Here is an 18,399-nt window from a genome sequence, read left to right as displayed (position 1 = left end):
ACTACCACCTCCCCCAGGGGCACTGAAACAAGATGCTGCAAATGTTGATCCCAACCTGCATTGCTTTGATTGGGGATTTTGTTAGTAGCTTGGCTTTGTTTGTCAGATGCCCATAACTGATCTGACCCAAAAATACTAATTTGAAATTTTCAGGCTGACCCTCACTTGGGCTGAGGTTGGCTTACAACTTCTCTCCATTACCCCACTGTAATACTTCCTAGTATTACCTGCGCAGACTCCTCTTCCCATTCCATTCAGACTACAGCTTCTCCATCCTTGCACTTATATCCCCTTTCCATTTTAAGACACATTTTTACAACTCTGAAGTGGTAAGTGTCCAGCCCTGAAAATCTATATGCACATTTAATCTTAAACTCAATGTCTGCCAGAAGTCAATTGAATTATTTATCTGTCAACTAAACCATGAATTTGTTTACAAAACAGGGGCAATAACAGAGCAACAAGGTAGATTCACAAGCCATCTACGGTTTCCCAAGTAAATTTGGCAATGTTTTGGCAGCTGTGTATTTTGTGTATCCCTTTTTTCTATAGATCCACCCCTTGCTACAGGTTAAGAACATAAGAAAAGTCAAACCATATAGCTCAGTCCCAGTGCCTGAGTGTGACCAATCATATTTCCTTGAGAAAATAGGACACACAAGTTAAATAATTCCTCAGTTTTCTCCAGTCTGATGCTTAGGGCTTCCTGAGTCAGACACTGTAGCTGCATCATGTTTAACACTTCTTGAAAGTAATAGCCCTCAAAATAGTTCAATGTAATTAATTTAGCAGCAGACTTTTAAATCTGGTGTATTACTGAAATAATATCATAGTGGTTTTTCACATTGCTTGATTTTTCAGTAATCCAACTAGCAACAATACCTTGCACAATTTTGTAAAATAGTTTTTGAACATTTTTTTTATTACTACTTCAAAACCAGATCTGTGCTTCGTTCCTGTGTCAACAGATGTCAGATCAAGTCATGCTCTGTTCTCTTAATCATTTTAAAAAACAATGATGTTAACCTAAAAATTCAGATGGCCAAACCACCAGAGGGGAAGTTAACAGGGCACCAGACAGAGATTGTCCTTCCAACTTCTTCAAACTACAGATGATAAAAAACATTTTCATAATTTGCTGTGCCAAGAAAGTGCTATCTGCAGTGAGATGTCTTACTTCCATCCAAGAAAAAGACATAATTTTATCTGAGGAACAGGCAGAACACGTATTTTCCAGTAGTGGTAGGCAAGGGGAATCTGTATTCCTCTAAATACTTGTTTAAAGACTCAAAAAGGTCCAGTGGAAAATTGGGAGAGTTAAAAAAAACCACATCTGCTTCTCTCTGTGAGGACTTATTTTTCAGTTTCTCCTTACTGTATGAAGATACACATGAAAACAGGAATACTGGGTGAAACCCTCAGCAAAAAATCAGTGCAACTCCACCCAGCTAAAGCTAGCTGATTTGTGCTTATGCCCCTTTACAGTGCATCTGTTCTTACCATCCCACTCTTTATAAAATAAATAAATATTGCCTTTCCCTACAATGCAGGCAAAGGCTTAAGGAAAGACACAGGCTAACTTAGCACAGCAGTCAAATCTGAGGAAACACTACTCATGTGCTTCCTTCCTTTTATGATCCTCAGCTGTGAACTCTCATTGAGTCAGGGATCAGATGGTTTCATAAAACAAAGCCAAAGAATGTGCTCTTTCTGCTTTGGTGAATGCATCTTTTTCTTGCTGAGCTAGCCACGCTTTATTTATTGGTATATTCAGTGTTATCAGATAACCATCGAGCGTGGATAGGATGTACCTCTTATCAGGGGTGCCATATCGGTATTTGGACACAGCCAGATTTGGCTGCTCAGTGATCCTACTGACTCACAACATAGTGAGCAGGTCTCACATATAAGGTAAAAGCTAGGAGGAGAAATGATGGGCCCAGAAGGAAGGAACATAGCTCTTAGCACTAGAATGTGAGAGGTTTGATTTTAAATCCCCCTTCTTTTTGAGGGATTTTACTAAAACGCATGTTTTAGCCTTTACAGGACCAAAGCCTTTGATACTAAACAAAGGTAATCTGAGAATTCGAGAAAAATATTTCATTATTTGTTCATCATCTGAATAGGTTATATATTTTAGAAATATTTTTTCTCACCTGCATTTTAGTAGAGCACTTAATTTAGCCAAGACTGTTACCCAGTAATGTCAATTTTTATTTGACAAACATCAAAAATAATAGTGCAAATAGAAACAGGCTAAAATCAGTACGACTAAGAGTATGAAGTACATGGTTACCTACAAGATCAATGCTTTGGACCTTACTCAAGTAATCTTTATTCTATACAGGCTAAAGAATGAATTCCAGTTTTTTTTCTACTGTTTTAAAATTACAGCTTACTAAGCTGTACACACACAAAGACAAACCAAGGGAGACAGAAAGTGAAGAAACAATACATGACAGTTCCATCACATGCAAATGATCAATGTAGTTAAATGTCAGTGCCACAGTTCACCACGGGTAAAACAAAGGTTATGCCATTAATATTCCAACAGCCAAGGGATTTCCCACACTTCAAAATATTCTGGCACATTCTGAGTAAATACAGCTGATAGACCTTTCAGTTAAGTTTCCAGCCATTATGCAATAAAGAATATAAAAATACTTGAGAAGCATAAAAGAGCAAGGGGCTGATCCAGTGACAACTGAAGTCAATGGAAAGCCTACCACTGATTTTGTTCGGTTCTTAATAACCCCTGGAGATAGATTTCCTACAAGTTATATTAAACCTCATACTGCTTATCCAAGTCAAATTACATTAGATTTTTATACTGAAGTCCTTTACTACATAAGTCAAATATAGTATATACAGGAGGTCAAATATGAAAGAGAATTAGGAGCTAAAACATACTAAAGATGTCATTACTTCTGAAAGCTAAACAGACTGTCAATGCTGAGTACATTTACACGGTGGTTTAAAAAATACGCTCTACAAATTTTAAAAGCATTTTGAAAAACAAATGCCAGTCAAAAGCCATGCAGTTTTCAGAAAAAGCTGCCAGCAGAATAAACACGAACAAATTTAACCTCTTGTAATGCTGTAATGTTAGCCACAGAATGACCAAAATAAATAAATGGGTATGACCATTACTGATTCTTTGCTTCTATTTATTAGGTGTCAAAGACAGGGATGGGGGATAGAATCACATATCTCATTCTGAACTGGAACTGGCAATGTGTCTTAGTGTGACTTCCTATATCTTAGTGATGTTTTGGGACATTAGTTTCAGAGCTGTTAAACTGTGTTTTTAAATCAAATGAACCTCAACTAAGTTAAAAGCCACACAACCCACAATTTGAAGAGAAGATCGGAATTTGACTTTAAGGACAGAATTTATTAGATTAGACAGTGTTAACAATTTATTGTTTTAGAAAGGAAAAGTTCGCTTACCCTTCACATACATGAACTGGCACAATTAAAAGGAAATTATTTTTACAAACAGAAAGAACTAAAAACATGAAAGGGCAAGTGCAAGAGAACTCATCCCTCTCAGATGCTTTTGGATCTGCCCAGAGCTGTGTGCTTTCTCTCAGCCATCTGCTCCTTACAGGAGGGTGTTATCTGCTGAAAGTAACTCTTTCCAAACACTTGGCACTTGGCATTACTACAATGACCCTTTGAAGCTTTGCAGGGAAATTGTCCCAGCTTCCAAGTTCTGCTCACAGCTTTATTTGGAGTTATCATCAGTATTCTATCTCGGCACAGATAACAAATACAGCAATGTAGGTTTAAAGGGCTTATTCAGATTTACATTGCCTACAGTACAGACAGACTTAATGGTACAGCACAGAGGATTCATCTCAGACAGACTTCCATTCGCACTCTTAGCTACACAGTTTGAAAAAGGCTTGTAATAAATCAGATATAGTAGGCAATTTTAGCTTAAACTTGATCAGATTCTTCTCTAATTGTTTATCTTTATTTACAAAATACCACTAAGAAGCCCTAAGTGTCAGACCTGGGGATTCATTGTTCAGGACAGCATCCACCCACCCCACTGCTGCCCTCAGCTCTCAGTCTCTGCTTCCCCTCTCGTGTGCACCAGCATTCGCACTAATTACTTGTTATTCCAAGTAGCCTACCACAGGCACTGCCTTTGTTCCAGGTGATCCCCTATTTACCTTTGAGTTTAGGGCTTGGATACAACTATAAAAAACATTGGTGGCTTTGTCTGGAGCCAAGTACTTTTAAAACTCAAAGGTGATTTCTCATTTCCAGCTCACACCTGAACAGCTATGCACCCATATTTGTGGATGCACACATTTTGGCAAACACTGCTGATTGTTCTTCCTGACTTAGTTATCTGTAATACTTAAGGCTGTTACTACTCCTTTATCTTTTATCAGCCTCCTATCCACTCACCTGCTACCCACTCTGGACTACTCCCCCAAATGCAATTTGAGATATCATCATCTTGTTAAATATTGTATAAGATGCATATTTCATACATATTAACGATCTAAGTTGCACTGTTATAGAGGTCACGCTAGCATGCTGGCAATAGAAGTGACAGAAGAAGTTGCTATGTTGGCTGCATTTATAAGAGTCCCCTTTTTTCTCTTTCACATTTTTTCTAGGATTCCTGTTACGCATACACACACGCCAGAGCGGCACAGTCACAAACTTATGCAGATAAACCGTTAAACAAGCATAGTCTAGTTGCAGCACCAGGGACTTAGCATCAGCAGAGCCACTGCATTTTTTATCTGAATTTTTAAACCTCTGCAATGACTCTATTCTCAGCATTGCCCAAGTCCCTGCTCCTTGTCATCCAACACGCCTGTTTTCTCCAATTTATCACTATGCTCTTCCCTCCCTAGTAAGTCAGTCCTGAGTCAGCAAAAGCACGTCTAGTCAGGCTTCGTTAAAAAAAAAATAATTTAGCTCATTCATAGACAAAACTTAAGAATCCACCTTAAATATATATTTTTTGAAAAGCTTTACTGAACAGACCAAAATGACTAAATGGGAAGTTAGCCTTGGAATAATTTTCAAAACCACCCTTACATCTCTCTTCATCATTATTCATAAAATCCACTCTGAGAAACGCTGGTCTGTGCTGCAAAGTCTAAATGCTCCCTAGCATTGATACCATCGCTCCCTGTGTCGTGTTTTTAGTCAAACTTTAAAGTGTTTACAACAGTAATGACTTGGACTACACAATCATTAATAGTATCTTAAATTCTTCCTCCATTCGACAGTCTTGGTTTTTCCTCCCAAACCTCTTGCTGCTTAATAATATGTACATACAAAATTGTAGTTTGACTTCATATTCCATTGTAAGCGAAAGAGGTGCTTTCGGCAGTGCAAACCGATTTTACATAGCCTATGACTTAATTAAAACTATGTAAATTACTCTGTAAAACTTTCTGAAATTGCAACCTGTTGGGAAGACCTACACTCCTATTATGAGCATGAGGCTTCCCTAGATTTACCTTCCTTTTTCATAAATTCACTGTCACTGACATACCTCTGTCAGCGTGAGCGCTGGGTACTGCTTTTGGCAAGTTGTCAGCTCTTTTAATCACAATATGCTCTTCCTCTGCTCTCGCTGGAAGAGGCTACAAGGCTGATAGTAGCAGAGGGAGCCAGTAGAGGAAAACCAGTGCAGAAAAGATGAAAGGTATCTTTACCCCAGCAGCTGTTATTGCCACCTCTTCTGGTCTCCTGCACAATCCCTGATGAAAGGTGTTAATCCTCCTGTAAATACCACTCCATCATGATTAGCAGGGGTCAAAGAAGTAGCTCAATGTTTAAATTTTGTGAAAGCTTCTCATGTGTCTCTTTCTAGGTCCTTATTTTTGTAACTTGTGTTGGAAAATACCTCCTTCTTTTTGTCTTCTTTATAAACACACACTTTGGGAAAATAAAATGAAAACCCAAACCAATTTCAGATGTATGCAGCTTACCAGGATAAACGTTTATCACGTCTGGTAACAAATAACCCAGACAGTTGACTATTAATTAAGAAAACTCACAATTAAAAGTTCCCTGAATGCTTAGGAGAAAAGTGTCTGCTCAGAGAACTGACAGAAATCCAAGACTGATTTCAATGCGCAGGCTGTGCCAGTGATTCCTTTGAAAAAGTTGCTGCTGACATGGAGCTGAACAGCTTCTTCCAGTGAAGAGGCTTGGGGTGTGTGCCCGAAAGCTGACGGAGGCTACCCACGCAACGGTGCTGTGCCGCTGTCCCGACCCCAAGCCCCGGTACCTCCTTCTGCAGGGAAATCTGCTCTGCAAGGAGCCACGCAGGTCAGTACCTCCTGGAAGGAGTCTTCACCACACATTCTACCCTTGCAGACATTCAGTGGATGGCAGTAAGCTGTGTTTCAGTGCCAGCAACATTTGTTTGTTTGATTTAGGCCTGCATATACTAATGGGAACATGAATCATTTCTGTGGCTTGCTGCATGCGTGTGCAAAGTAGTCGAGTGCCTGCACCACCTCAGGCCTACAAAGACAAATACCAGCATTACCAAATCTCAAATGCTGAGTTTGCCCTCCTCTTTGTCCTCCACTACACATTCTCAAACGGGATCATCTCCCAGCAAGCCTTTAAACTTGTATATTTGCTGAACTCATTCTGCATTAATGGTACCAAACACAGCAGCTTGCAATTATTACTAAAGCTGAAGTGTAAAGCACTCTTGGTGATCTAAATAAATGACCAAAGGATTCACAGCAAACAAATTGAAACCGGCTCTTTTTTTGGCATTTTACTGCACGTTAGAAATAAATACAGTTAGGGGTCGGAGACAGTAGGACATTGCTCGTTCTTTCATGGCTCCGACCAGTTTTGGGGCTGTCAGGGGTTCAGAAAAGCCCCTTCATAAACACCCCGACAGGAATCACTGAACGCTGAAAACCTCCCCCCGTGAAAGACGCGGGCTGGGGATGCCCAAGCCCCCCTCGCCGCTCTCGGGGCGGGTCACAGGCCCCAGCCGCCGCCCAAGCGCCAGGAGCGGCCACCCCCGTCGCGACCCCCGTCGGGGCCGCGCTGGGCCAGGCCGGGGGCGGTGGGGAGGCGGGCGGAGGGCCGCGCCCCGTCGACGACCCCCCGAGGGAGGGGCCGCACTGAGGCGCGGGGTGGGCGCCGGCAGCCGCCAGAAGGGCGCGGAGTGTCCGCCGGCCCTAGGAGCGGAGCAGCGCCGAGGGGAGCGGCGCTGAGGGGACATGCCGGGGGCCGCCCCCGCCGCCCGCCGCCTCTGGCTCTGCGCGGCCCTGCTGGGCTGCCTGGCGGCGGCGAGGCCCCGCCGGCGAGGTAAGCGGCGCCGGGACGGGCATCGGGACGGGATGGGGCGGGCGGCTGCCGGCGGGGGGTCGCCGCCCGCAGGTGGGGAACGGGAGGGCGCGGCGGCTGCGGGCGGCGGCGGGCGGCGGCGGGGAGCGCTGGCCCTCGGCCCCGCCGGGTTCGGCACCAGCCCCCGGCGGGGAGCGGGCGTTCCCCTTCTCCGGTCCCAGGGAGCGGCTCGGGTCGGGCCCGTCCCCTCTGCCGGCACGGCGGTGGTTTCCCAGCCCGGTGGTCACATGCAACTAGTCTCACTGGAAGAGGCTTAACTTTGCGAAGTTAAAGTTCTTAGTGTTACTGTTGGCAGGCAGAAGTTGTCTCTGTCACGGCGCAGCCGCGGGGAGAACCTGCCAAGGGACAGTGGGAGCTCCGGAGCGTTAGTTCTGCCGCTCGCTGTTCCCTGCTCTCGGAGCGCCTGCGGGGATGGGCGCGCCCTTACCTGGGACCTCCGCGAAATGCCTTGCAAAGCCTGTGCAAAAGCCGTATCTGACAGATACGGTTTTCTGAATCCCGATTTCTAAGAGAAGATCCACGTAGAATAGATACAATAGCGTATTCTATTAAGAACTGCCAGAAAATACTCTGTAAGCATCTATTTTGCATCTTTTTTAAAAGGTTATTTACTACCTTTTCAAGGCACTCTTTAGGGTATTGACATGAGTAGTTGAAAAGTGTTTTAACTCCCATCCGGATAAGGTTTTTTATAAAGATGTATCAATGTGTGCATGTTGATTCTATTATCCCGTTGTTCCCCGTACAGGAGAGTATTCATATTCCTGTCCCATTGCATTGCGATACTGTCACTGCCACAACGTTTGTGATCATGTTCTTTTATATGTCTCATCCAAGCAAATAGTATCTTTTAGGTAGTTACAGTCATTTTTATATTTTGCTTTAAAAGCGTTACCCTAAGTAACCATTTCAAGATAACTTCTTCCAAAAAGTGAACTTCTTTCTATTTTAGTACTTTGGAAGAGTTTAAATCCACAGATATATCTGAACACTTTTGTTAAATGCAGTCCTAGTTCTAATTTTTGCCTTGGGATGTTGATACGCTGCATTCTTTGCAGTCAGTAGATGCAAGAAAAAGCACGTTGAAGATCAGAGTAGGCACTTACTATTTGTTTATCTGTAGTAATTTGCCAGATGCTGGCCTTTGGACAGCAGGAGATATAAACTGATAACCTAATGTACCTGAGGAACTGAGTTGCCAGCCCTGCCACTCTGCCCTTGCCTGCCTGTACTCCTGTGAGTGGCTCCTTTTCCCGTCCCTACTCTGGTTTGCACCCGGCAGTCCTCAGTGCCTGACTGCTCCATAATGCTGGAAACATTATGGACCGGTGGAAAATCATTGCCCCCTCTCTGCAAATGGATTGGAACGGAGATGTGAAGAGGGAACTGAGAAGTCCTTGCTTTGTGGAATTCCTTTTTCCACCCCAGTGCCTCAGAGGCAGTCATCAGGAGCCACCCAAGTACCTCTTTGTGGAAACTGAGCTCCTGTGTTGATTTTGAGAACCTCTTTTGACTTTTGGTGAACGTGTGGTGTCCAGAGTACCTATTACCTGACCCTGTTCGTGGCAGTCGCGGTACAAACCCCAGTGTGTTGGCAGAGATTTCATCTACATCTCCCAAAAGGCTCGTCCTCTGGCACAATGCTATCTTTGTGTTAAAGATGTTGCAAAAGTTGAATTCTTTTCTGGCTCAGGGTCACATTTCTCAGTGTCTGGCAAAACCAAGTAGGTCTGGGTTGGATCCAGGCAAAGCTCGCTGTATTAATCCTGATGACCGTCAGGAAAATGCAAATATGGAATCAAAATCTTCTGGCATGCAGAGACCTCAGTTAGAGAGTAGTAGAGAGCCATTTACAGTATTTAGGGTATTTGTGGAAAGAAGTACAGAATATGATAAGTAAACTAAAATTCCAGGGAAACAACTGAATATTTTCCCAAGATGGATTGCTTTTTCAGCAGACAGTATGTAGTAACTGGACCTCCAAACAAAATGGGAGAGTCTCATTTCCTAGAAACAGGTCTCTCCTCATAGCCTCTCGCATGTGTCTCTGCTAGGTTAAGTTAAACCAATGGTGCAAAATACTCAGGGGAGGCTGAATTTCTTGGTCTTAATTCTCAAACGTTCATTTGTGTATTTTATAATTAGAATTTCATTATTCTAAAGCAAATATTTAAAGTTACTAAATAACTAATACATTTAAAGGTCTGAAAAGAAATAACTGAAAAGAATATTCCCATATAAATAGAAGGACTTCTGTCAAGAATAATCATGCTAAAATGATAAATTCTGTTAAAACGAACATGAATTTTCCATTTTATGTCAGAAGATGTCAGAATATGTTGTGATTGTGGATGAAGTCAAGTCAACAGTAGCACATATACCTTCCCCTACTTTAATGTTCCTCCCATAGCAGGCAGAGCCGGTAGGTAAGCTTGCCCTGTAGGTAAGCTTCCTCAGCACTTTCAAGTTATCAGACCCTATTTCTAGTTCCTTATTATTTTGTCAGACTTGACACATGGGGCTGAAAATTGCTGGGTGTTAGATATGGGCAAAGCTTTTCTGGAGCATGATAACAAAATCGGTATTCATCATTCTGCGAATGAATTGTGAAAGAATGTTAATATAAAAATTATTATTTTTATACAACCTGAATAAGGAATTAATGATTTTGGTGGAAAATTTAGCCAATTCCCCTCTTAAATGCCTGTGATTTGAGCAGATCTGGTCTGCAGAGGTAACGTTTTTCACAAAGAACACAACATCCATTTCTTGTGTATGTGTCCATAAATATATTAGTTTTATTTGTTTCTGCTGTTGCTGGAGTTAGCAGAGCAGTTACACTCAGATGAGTAATAAAATATTTAAATTTGTAGTATTGATAATGACAGTTATTTTCAGTTCATTTGCAGAATGGGTAAGGAAAAGAAAGGAAAGAAAAAAAAATCAACCAGTGTAACGCAGGATGAGATTTCCAAGCAATAACTATGGAAATATTAGTGTACTCTAAAAAGGAAGAAAGAACACATGAAGAGCTGGGTGACATATTAAAGTGATGTGCATAATAATAAGAAATGTATAATTTGATCTTTAGTAGGATTTATAACCCCATTAGAAGTGAGTACAGTCAGCTGTTTTGAAGATCTATCAAATGATGATCTAATTAAACTGGGGAGGAAAAGAAAACAAAGACTTGTCTCACGCCTAGCTTGATTTATTAATGTAAAAGGTAACAGATATTAATTTTTTCAGGAGTGATTCAGTTACAGGAAAAAAGACTAATGAGGGTGCTGCATGAAAGGGAGAATTCTGGTAAAAAAAGTAGAGGACAGGAATAAACTTTCTCAGTGGTTCATAAACTGCTTGTGGTGTAGCTTGCTTGGAAAACATTTCAATAACATACATGACTGACCTGTGATTCTTCAAGGGCTTTTCTTCAAATTCCAATGAAGCATAAATTGTCAGTAAGGTCAACTTGTTTGGGCACGAATGGCCTACAGGCTACTACAAGCCACTCAGAAGCACAGCGGTGGCACAGTCAATCACATTGACTTCCATCTGCCCTTAGAGGATGGAAGATAAAGCTATTGTTACCTGCCTGGGTAGCCTAAAGCCATATCAGATTAAATCTTCAGTCTTTGAAAGACTATAGGATTCTCATACTGTGCTTAAAAGAGATGAAATCTGTTCTTTAACTGGGGCATCTTCTTCATTGAAAGGCGGGGAATCACCTGATTTTGAAACGGCTTTATAATTGTGGTTATCTACGCAATGACATGAAATATGTGGAATATGGTGCATTACTGCATGATTTGAACCAAAATATGTTAGTAATCAGTGACACAATTACACCATGCAAAACATGGGACAAATAGAGAAAAACCTGGGAGCAAAAACTGAAGGTCAGAGTATCAGTATTCAAAACGTAAGATTATAAAGCTTTGCTTATAGCTGCTTTTTTTTTAAATTCAGTACTAGCATTGTAAAGGCAAGAATTAAGATTAAATGTATCATTCAGTATAACCTGAAATTCCATTCACAGTCAGTATCAGTTGGTATCCATTTTTAAAAGCAAGATAAATAGGTATATTTGAAATGTTATTTATTTATAAACATTCTTTTCCTTTATTTTCCCCTACTTTCACTTCCCAAAGACATTCCTGAGCAAGAATGGCCAGGCAGTACATTGCATGCAACCAGGAGTCAACTTAGCTGCCACATCACACAGAAATTCTAGCATTCTGCTTTGTTTCTGAACGAGTCTGTATTTTTTTAAAAAAAGAGAGTCATGAAGACTTTTACCTATCACAATTTTGAGATTTTTTTCTTTTTTCTGAGGCCACAAGGTCACTTAGATGTCCCAAAATAAGTTTGTTAGTTGTAATTTAGCATGTCAGTCATGCAAATTGACTTAAAATCTGCAATTATCTACCCATTTTCATACACACTTTTGCTGTGATCTGCATGTATACATGCAAACTGTATGCAACTGCCTCTCATCCATTGGAGGGAATTCTTCATTTCATGCATAAGAGCGCTGTAAAGTGGTAGCCTATTTACAGAAGACCTTTGGATAATCCTTACTCCTGTTGAGGTAAGATTTTGATCCTCTCATATATCTGACACCCCATTTTTATTCAGGTTGCCAGGTTTCATAAGCATAAATGGAACTAGAAAGTCAAAATCCAGAGAGAAAGTATAAACATATTCCATGCCACTGTTTTTACATCTAGGGTAAATGCCTAATGTTATCAATTTGCATTTATTGGCCACTTAAAGAAGGGGAGGTTACCACATGATGAATTCTGTTAAATTTTAGAGTGCTAACATACCTATTTGTTGTTGTTAACAAGACTTCACAATGTTTTTCGGTAAAAGTAGCTTCACCTCATATTGCAATTTATCCATATTTTCCCATTAAAAATACTTCACATCTGTTCTAACGTACTTGTTAGGCATTCCATCTTGATACTTGAAATACTCTTGCTCCACAGTTATTGAATGTTCTCCTGGTGGACATCAGATCCTGCAGAGCCCTTACCGAAGTGTTGATTTTGATTCATCCCACCTCCAGCAATCAGCTATTCAGGATTTAATATGTGACAATTCCCTAACACCAGGATGGTATCGCTTTATGATTTTTGATAAGCCTGCTGAGATGCCGACCAAGTGCGTGGAGGTATTGTTACAACTCATTTGATTATGAGAAATACATATATTTTCTTAAGAATTTTTCAGTAAGATAGCTATAAAGAAAAGAGTACAGTTATGGAGATTGATGAGGAGGAATACAGACTACCTATTCTCTCTAAATACTGGAGTATACTAAAATGTGGTAACTGGACTTAAGTGTTAAGACTTAAGTCTTAAGCGTTGAAAACTTTACACGGAATGAGCAATAGCAGAGCATGATAAATTGCATCCCTTCTAGAGCACTCAAAAACTGTCATTTGTAGTCACTGCTAAAGAAGGGATCTCATGTCGTAAAGCTGCAACTATGCGATAGTCAGTCTGTTAGGAAGGCCACGTGAAAGCAGTATAAAAACTTGCAGCCCATGAATCCAGTAATGCTTTAGCTTTTAAAGTGTTTGTGTTAGAGACAAGAGATTACTCCTAAAATGACTTGAACTAACGGAGCTAACTGAAGATTAGTTGCCTTGTCATCTGCAAGTCCCCTAAGATCCAAGAATTACTTGGAATATTTAATACTTTAGACTTGCAATGCTTTATTTTAGAGCATACCAACATATCTGTAATTGTCATATTCTAAGGAGATACAGCTTTGTAGTTTGCTATTTTAAAACGTTTCCTTGTTTAAAATGAATTAAAATGTCATTACAGTATTTTACCCATGATTTTTCTAATGAATTAAAATTGCCTGGTCAGTGTCTTTACAAAACAAAAATGAAAGGGAAAGCCCAACAATGAGACACTTCTAAAGGAATACAAAACAGTTAAAACGTACTAATAAAATTAAATTGAGTTTCTAGCAGACCCTCTTATTTATTTATTAAATCTTTACACCAGTATAAATCCTCTGAAGTACCTTTAATGTGCAGCTGACTCAAGGACTCAGAGGGCTGTGTTGCAGAGGCTACTGTTATCCAGGCTTTTATAGTAAAAAACCCTAGCAAAAAGTATAATTCCTGAAGGGCTTTCTTTCAGTTAGATTCAACACAAACAAACTAATTAACTAGTTATGTTTTATCAAAATAGATACTTTTATGGAAAGAGCTAGCATGATAAACCAGGGGAAAAACCAACGTGTTTTTCAGAACAGAGGTTAGACTAGCAAGATACCTGCTCAGATCATCTAGGAAAGTTTTGGAAATCTGACCAAAGTTCAAACTCAGTAAATACTTGGTAAAAATAGGCTACCACTCTAATACAGAGGAGTCCAGGTAATTACACTTAGAAAGAAATTGATTCAAAACTTATTCAGCAAATTAAATTTTTGCATTGACATCTGCTTCTTTGCATCTGTTGACAAAAACAAGGCTTTTTTTTTTTTTTAAATCTCAAAGTCAAAACATTAAAACCATGCTAAAATGGATGTCTTGTTTGGGAAGTGTCCTCCTTTTTTTCCCTTTAGGAGAGCTTTTATTATAGCTGTATTTAATCCTTGTCAAAGATTCAGACTGTGTTAAACAATCCATCCCATTTCTGTCTTCTTCTCATTAATTCTGTCTGTGATGGATTGATGGTGGGCTCAGATATTCGAGTTTAAGAAAGAAGACGACAGAAGAGTACTTTTGAGATGAGTAATCACTCAATGAGTCTGCAGGTCTAAAGACAAGATGATCTGAGACCTTTCTTCACTATCAAGTCAAAGAAAGGGATACTTGAGGTTCTCAAAATCTCACAATTTCAGATTTATAGTTTTCATGTAAATATTTTCCAAATGCTGGCTTTAGCACACGCTGTGTCCTTGTAGGTGTTTCTCTTCAGTTTGCTTTCTGCAGCGCATGAAAGACAGGAGGTGATCTTTAACTCATTCTGGTAACCCATGAACCAGAAACCTTTGTCTCCTTTTCTCAGGATTCATTTTTCTGTATTCTGCTGGAAAACTCTGGTGTCTGCTATCAGTCTTGTGCTTCAGTTACCATGACTGGTACTGCTGTTAAGTTGTGACCTGCACGGCAGCTTCCTTGATCTGAAGACTCACATAGCCACAGTGGTGAGGGGTGAAGGAGACTATTCCACAGCACACTTCTCACTCTGTGAGGAAAAGAATTGAACAAGGCTTTTGTGTGGGAGAGAGGGAACAACAGCTGTCTTTAATCACCTCTTGAATCAGCATCTGAACCACAGACCTTGTGAAGCCCACTGCTTTGTAAACACCAAAGGATTTTGGGTTTCCAGAAAGTCACTGTGGTTGTTACAGGGATGCTACAAGCATATCTCTTTCTAAAGGTGGGGAACTGAAAGACAGTCAGGGCTTATCAGGTGTCTGGTATTTTTGGCTAGGGCTGCAGCTCAGTAACCTTGCATCAGCTGGCCGCATCTCTTAGAAGAAGTCCAGGAGGTTAGCTGAACCTTCGGTCCATGGCAAAGGGCAGATGAAACATGTCAGCCTTAGCATCTTTAGTTGATATTCGATATTCAGTGTACGTATGTTCTACCCTGTATTTGCTGTGCTCTGATAGCATGCACACAGTTACTCTAGGTTAATGGGTGTAGAGTAACACATTAGACCACAACACAACTGTTGGCTGTTTTGGGCAAAACACTCAGGTGTGGCTCCCAATTAAGTTCTTCAGGCACTAAATTACAGCCTGTCTTTAGAAACACAAAGAAGGACTTAAGTTCCTTTTGTGTGTGTTTGTATTCAACCTTGAGGAGGAAAGTAAGCAAGCCCTCAATTATACTGTCTAAACTTTGTAAAAGCTCATGCAGGAAATCACTTGAATACATGGGTAGCTCTTATTAAAGCACAGCAACAGTTTGATATAGCATTAACCATTTTCTGATGTTTTTCTCTGGTGCTGAAGATGAATCGCTGTGGTACTCAAGCCCCTGTCTGGTTGTCTCTGAGGGAGTCAGAATCCATGCCTCGACCCGGTGAGACCAAACAGTTAACAGCTTGCGCTACATGGCAGTTTTTCTTCAGCACTTCAAAAGACTGCTGTCTTTTCCGAATCCCTGTCAGTGTGAGGAACTGTGGAGATTTCTTTGTTTACTTACTGCAGCCCACCCAAGGATGCATGGGATATTGTGCAGAAGGTGAGAAAACGCATGCTCTAACTCAGCTAAGTGTGGGTGTTGTGTTTATGGGTGTGTTTCTTTGATATGTGGCTGAGCAGAAATGTCTGGAAATAGTTATACGTGCTAATATCTCTTGCAATGCTTACTTCTGATATGATAGAAAAAGGATTTGATGTGGTAAGGTGGATTCACACCACCCCTTTTTAACTTACATTTAGCACTCAAGTATTGTTCAATGCTCAGAAACTTATGAACTGAAATTTTCCATATAATGAGGTTATAAGACATCTGGAAATCAAAATTCAGAGTACCTGCAATGTCACTCATACTCTGCAAATACCCATTCCTGAATATGCATAGAATTATGTGTCAGAGTAAATTTTGTTTAAGAACTTGACCAGACTGTATTTATATAATTATTGTTTAGCATTGTTAGGAGTATTTTTCTTACTGTAATTCTTTTATCGTCTTTCTGGAGAGTATATATGTTGCTAGAAGAAAATTCAACACAAGTGCTCTACTGATACTTCATTAGTACTATAAGAAAGGCTGAAGTGGAGTCCTTTTACAAAGTCATGCATTGCTTGGACCCTTGTGCTGCAAAAGTGTGTTGGTGTTCACAGCTCAAAACTTCAGTATTTCATTATTCAAGCTAGATGTTTTGTATAACTTAAGAAAGGCAGGGTTAAATCGTTACAGTTAAAAATATATGAAATAGTGACAAATTAGTGTTGTAGGGAATTCTTAGCTTGTATAACACACCATTGTGAAAATACTAGAAATATTGTCATGCATCATGTACTGTATTGCTCTAAGTCAAATTCTCTGTTACTGACTGCTTTCAAAAGCTTGATAGCAAAACTATCAGTGGGTTTTCTGGTGCTTTATTGGCCCATCATTATACCTTTAAGTCCAGTTGTTAAGGCATTCTCCAAGTGTTTATTGATGGGAAAAAAATGCCAGAAATGGGACATTTCAGCATGCAGGTGACTGAAGCAAAGAACAACTCCTGCACTGTAGGACTTCGCATTTACTTTGGATGATGCCTTACGGAGAGGGAAGAGGATATAAAAACCATGGGCAGCGAGCTAGCAAATTTTTACTGCCTGAAAATAAAGTAGGCAAGAAACATAACTCTGGTTTAGCTCTGCTGAATACTGTACATCTGAAACATATTTTCAGTTTAAAAGCCTTCTTTTAAAATGGTATTTTCCTACGAAGTGCATTGCACTCTTGTGCTGCTTTTTGTATCTAGGTTACCATGTGTCCTGTGTTTTCTCTTTAACACTTGATAGCTGTAAACACTTGATGCAAATTTTCAAACAGTCTCTCCTCTACATGCTGAAGAATTCAAATGTTGTATCACTGAAGTGTTGGAACATCAAAATCTGCTCTTCATTCTTTTTGGTGAATGGGGTTTTCAGTGTTGCTGCTGTCCTTTTGACTTCATTTGAGCGAAGTGACTAATCTCTTTCTACTACTGTTACAAATGCACTGGTATTTTCACGTTTAATCAAAGTTCCACTTTTTCTTTTTTTTTAATAACATTCAAAGTACCAAACAATAGCAGTGCATGAGCACTTTTTCTTGGGCCCCTGTAGGAAAGGTGATGATTTTTTTTTAATTTTTAATTTTTTTTTCCCAAAGCAGGTCTGCACTGAATTTGGCTGTCCAGGGTTACAGTTAATGAATAAGCATTCAGATGTGGATTTGGGGAGACAAAATATATATTCAAAAGAACAGTTTAATTCCTTTTTACTCACTTCCAACACCTATAAGTATTGGCTGGGTACCTCTGCAGTAAAAGATGTAGAGTGGGGTAGCAGGTAGAATGTTCGGTACCCTTCCTCCTAGGTTTAGCCGATCTACTTGTGACGTCCAACCCAAGGCTTTGTACTGACTGCTACTGTAATTGTATATGGGTCGGATTACAGGATTGCTTCTGTTCTGCTAATTTAGACTTCAATTAGTGTATTGTGATATTTGGTGTATTTTTAACATAGGGCAGTAATTTAGGAGCGTTGGTGTACATATTCCGTATGTGTGGGAATATACAATTTAAGAACAATTTATAGTTTTTTCAGATGCAAAGTCACAAACGTGTGATCCTGAGGGAACGCGAAATCAAGGCTTTTGTAGCAGTGAGTATTTTGTTTTGATTTTCAAGATTTTTTTGTGCATCTATGAACCAGTAGTGTCAACATTTAGTCATATTCTGTCTTGAATAAAAACATGTTCATGTTATCAACAGTATTGCTCGGTCTGTTGCAAAATGAGCAGTTTGGAGGTAATTTAAGATCTTGGAGTACAAAAGTACTTTCTCAGCATAATATTCAGAATAATGACCAAAATGTCAAAAAGTAATTTTAGTAATGCTGATTTACAGATTAATTTGATTCTTTGGGAATCAAATATAGGATGAATCGAGAAATCATATTGTTGTTTATTCTCTTCCTTTTTACGTAACCCTTTTTTTCCCCCCCATCCCCTGTCTTCATAAGTAGACAAAATATTCTTCTGTCAGGCAAATTCCTTTGCATGTTGCTCTCTCCCATCTGGTAAAATAATTAATTGTATTTTATTCCCTTGGTCCCGTCCCGTTCCCCTGCTTCAGCACTATGCTGTTGGCTAGAATATAATCAAAGGCTGATAAAGAGTTTTTTTCTCCTTTCAATAATTAATAAAAGGAGCATACACATTTTCTCCGATTCTCTAAACAATTATGTAATATTTCGACATATGAAAAAAGGTAAATATTAGTGTATTAACTGGCAAAATAAATATCAATGTCATTTCATCCAGTACTACTTTTGCACAGAATGAAAAGCACAGACCACA

The 18,399-nt window shown here is 39.9% G+C and overlaps 1 protein-coding gene across 8 annotated transcripts in view; it reads left to right on the top strand.

The window, feature by feature from the left end:
• The first annotated feature begins 7,127 nt into the window (after positions 1-7,127).
• The window catches only part of VWDE (von Willebrand factor D and EGF domains), a 41,588-nt gene continuing 30,316 nt past the window's right edge, over positions 7,128-18,399 (top strand). For 7 of the 8 annotated variants that reach the window (XM_075082936.1, XM_075082932.1, XM_075082935.1 and 4 more), the window contains exons 1-4: positions 7,128-7,320; positions 12,351-12,535; positions 15,348-15,579; positions 17,637-17,702. In XM_075082936.1, the coding sequence (XP_074939037.1) occupies positions 7,233-7,320; positions 12,351-12,535; positions 15,348-15,579; positions 17,637-17,702 (571 nt within the window). In that variant the 5' untranslated portion in view covers positions 7,128-7,232. The remainder of the gene's footprint in view (positions 7,321-12,350; positions 12,536-15,347; positions 15,580-17,636; positions 17,703-18,399) is intronic. The other variant, XM_075082931.1, reaches the window with a different exon arrangement.

This window comes from Phalacrocorax aristotelis, chromosome 2 (assembly GCF_949628215.1).
Source record: "Phalacrocorax aristotelis chromosome 2, bGulAri2.1, whole genome shotgun sequence".
In the NCBI taxonomy this organism is placed as follows: Eukaryota; Metazoa; Chordata; class Aves; order Suliformes; family Phalacrocoracidae; genus Phalacrocorax; species Phalacrocorax aristotelis.
Note: the sequence above shows the minus strand (reverse complement) of the source record. Positions and strands in the feature narration are given on the sequence as shown.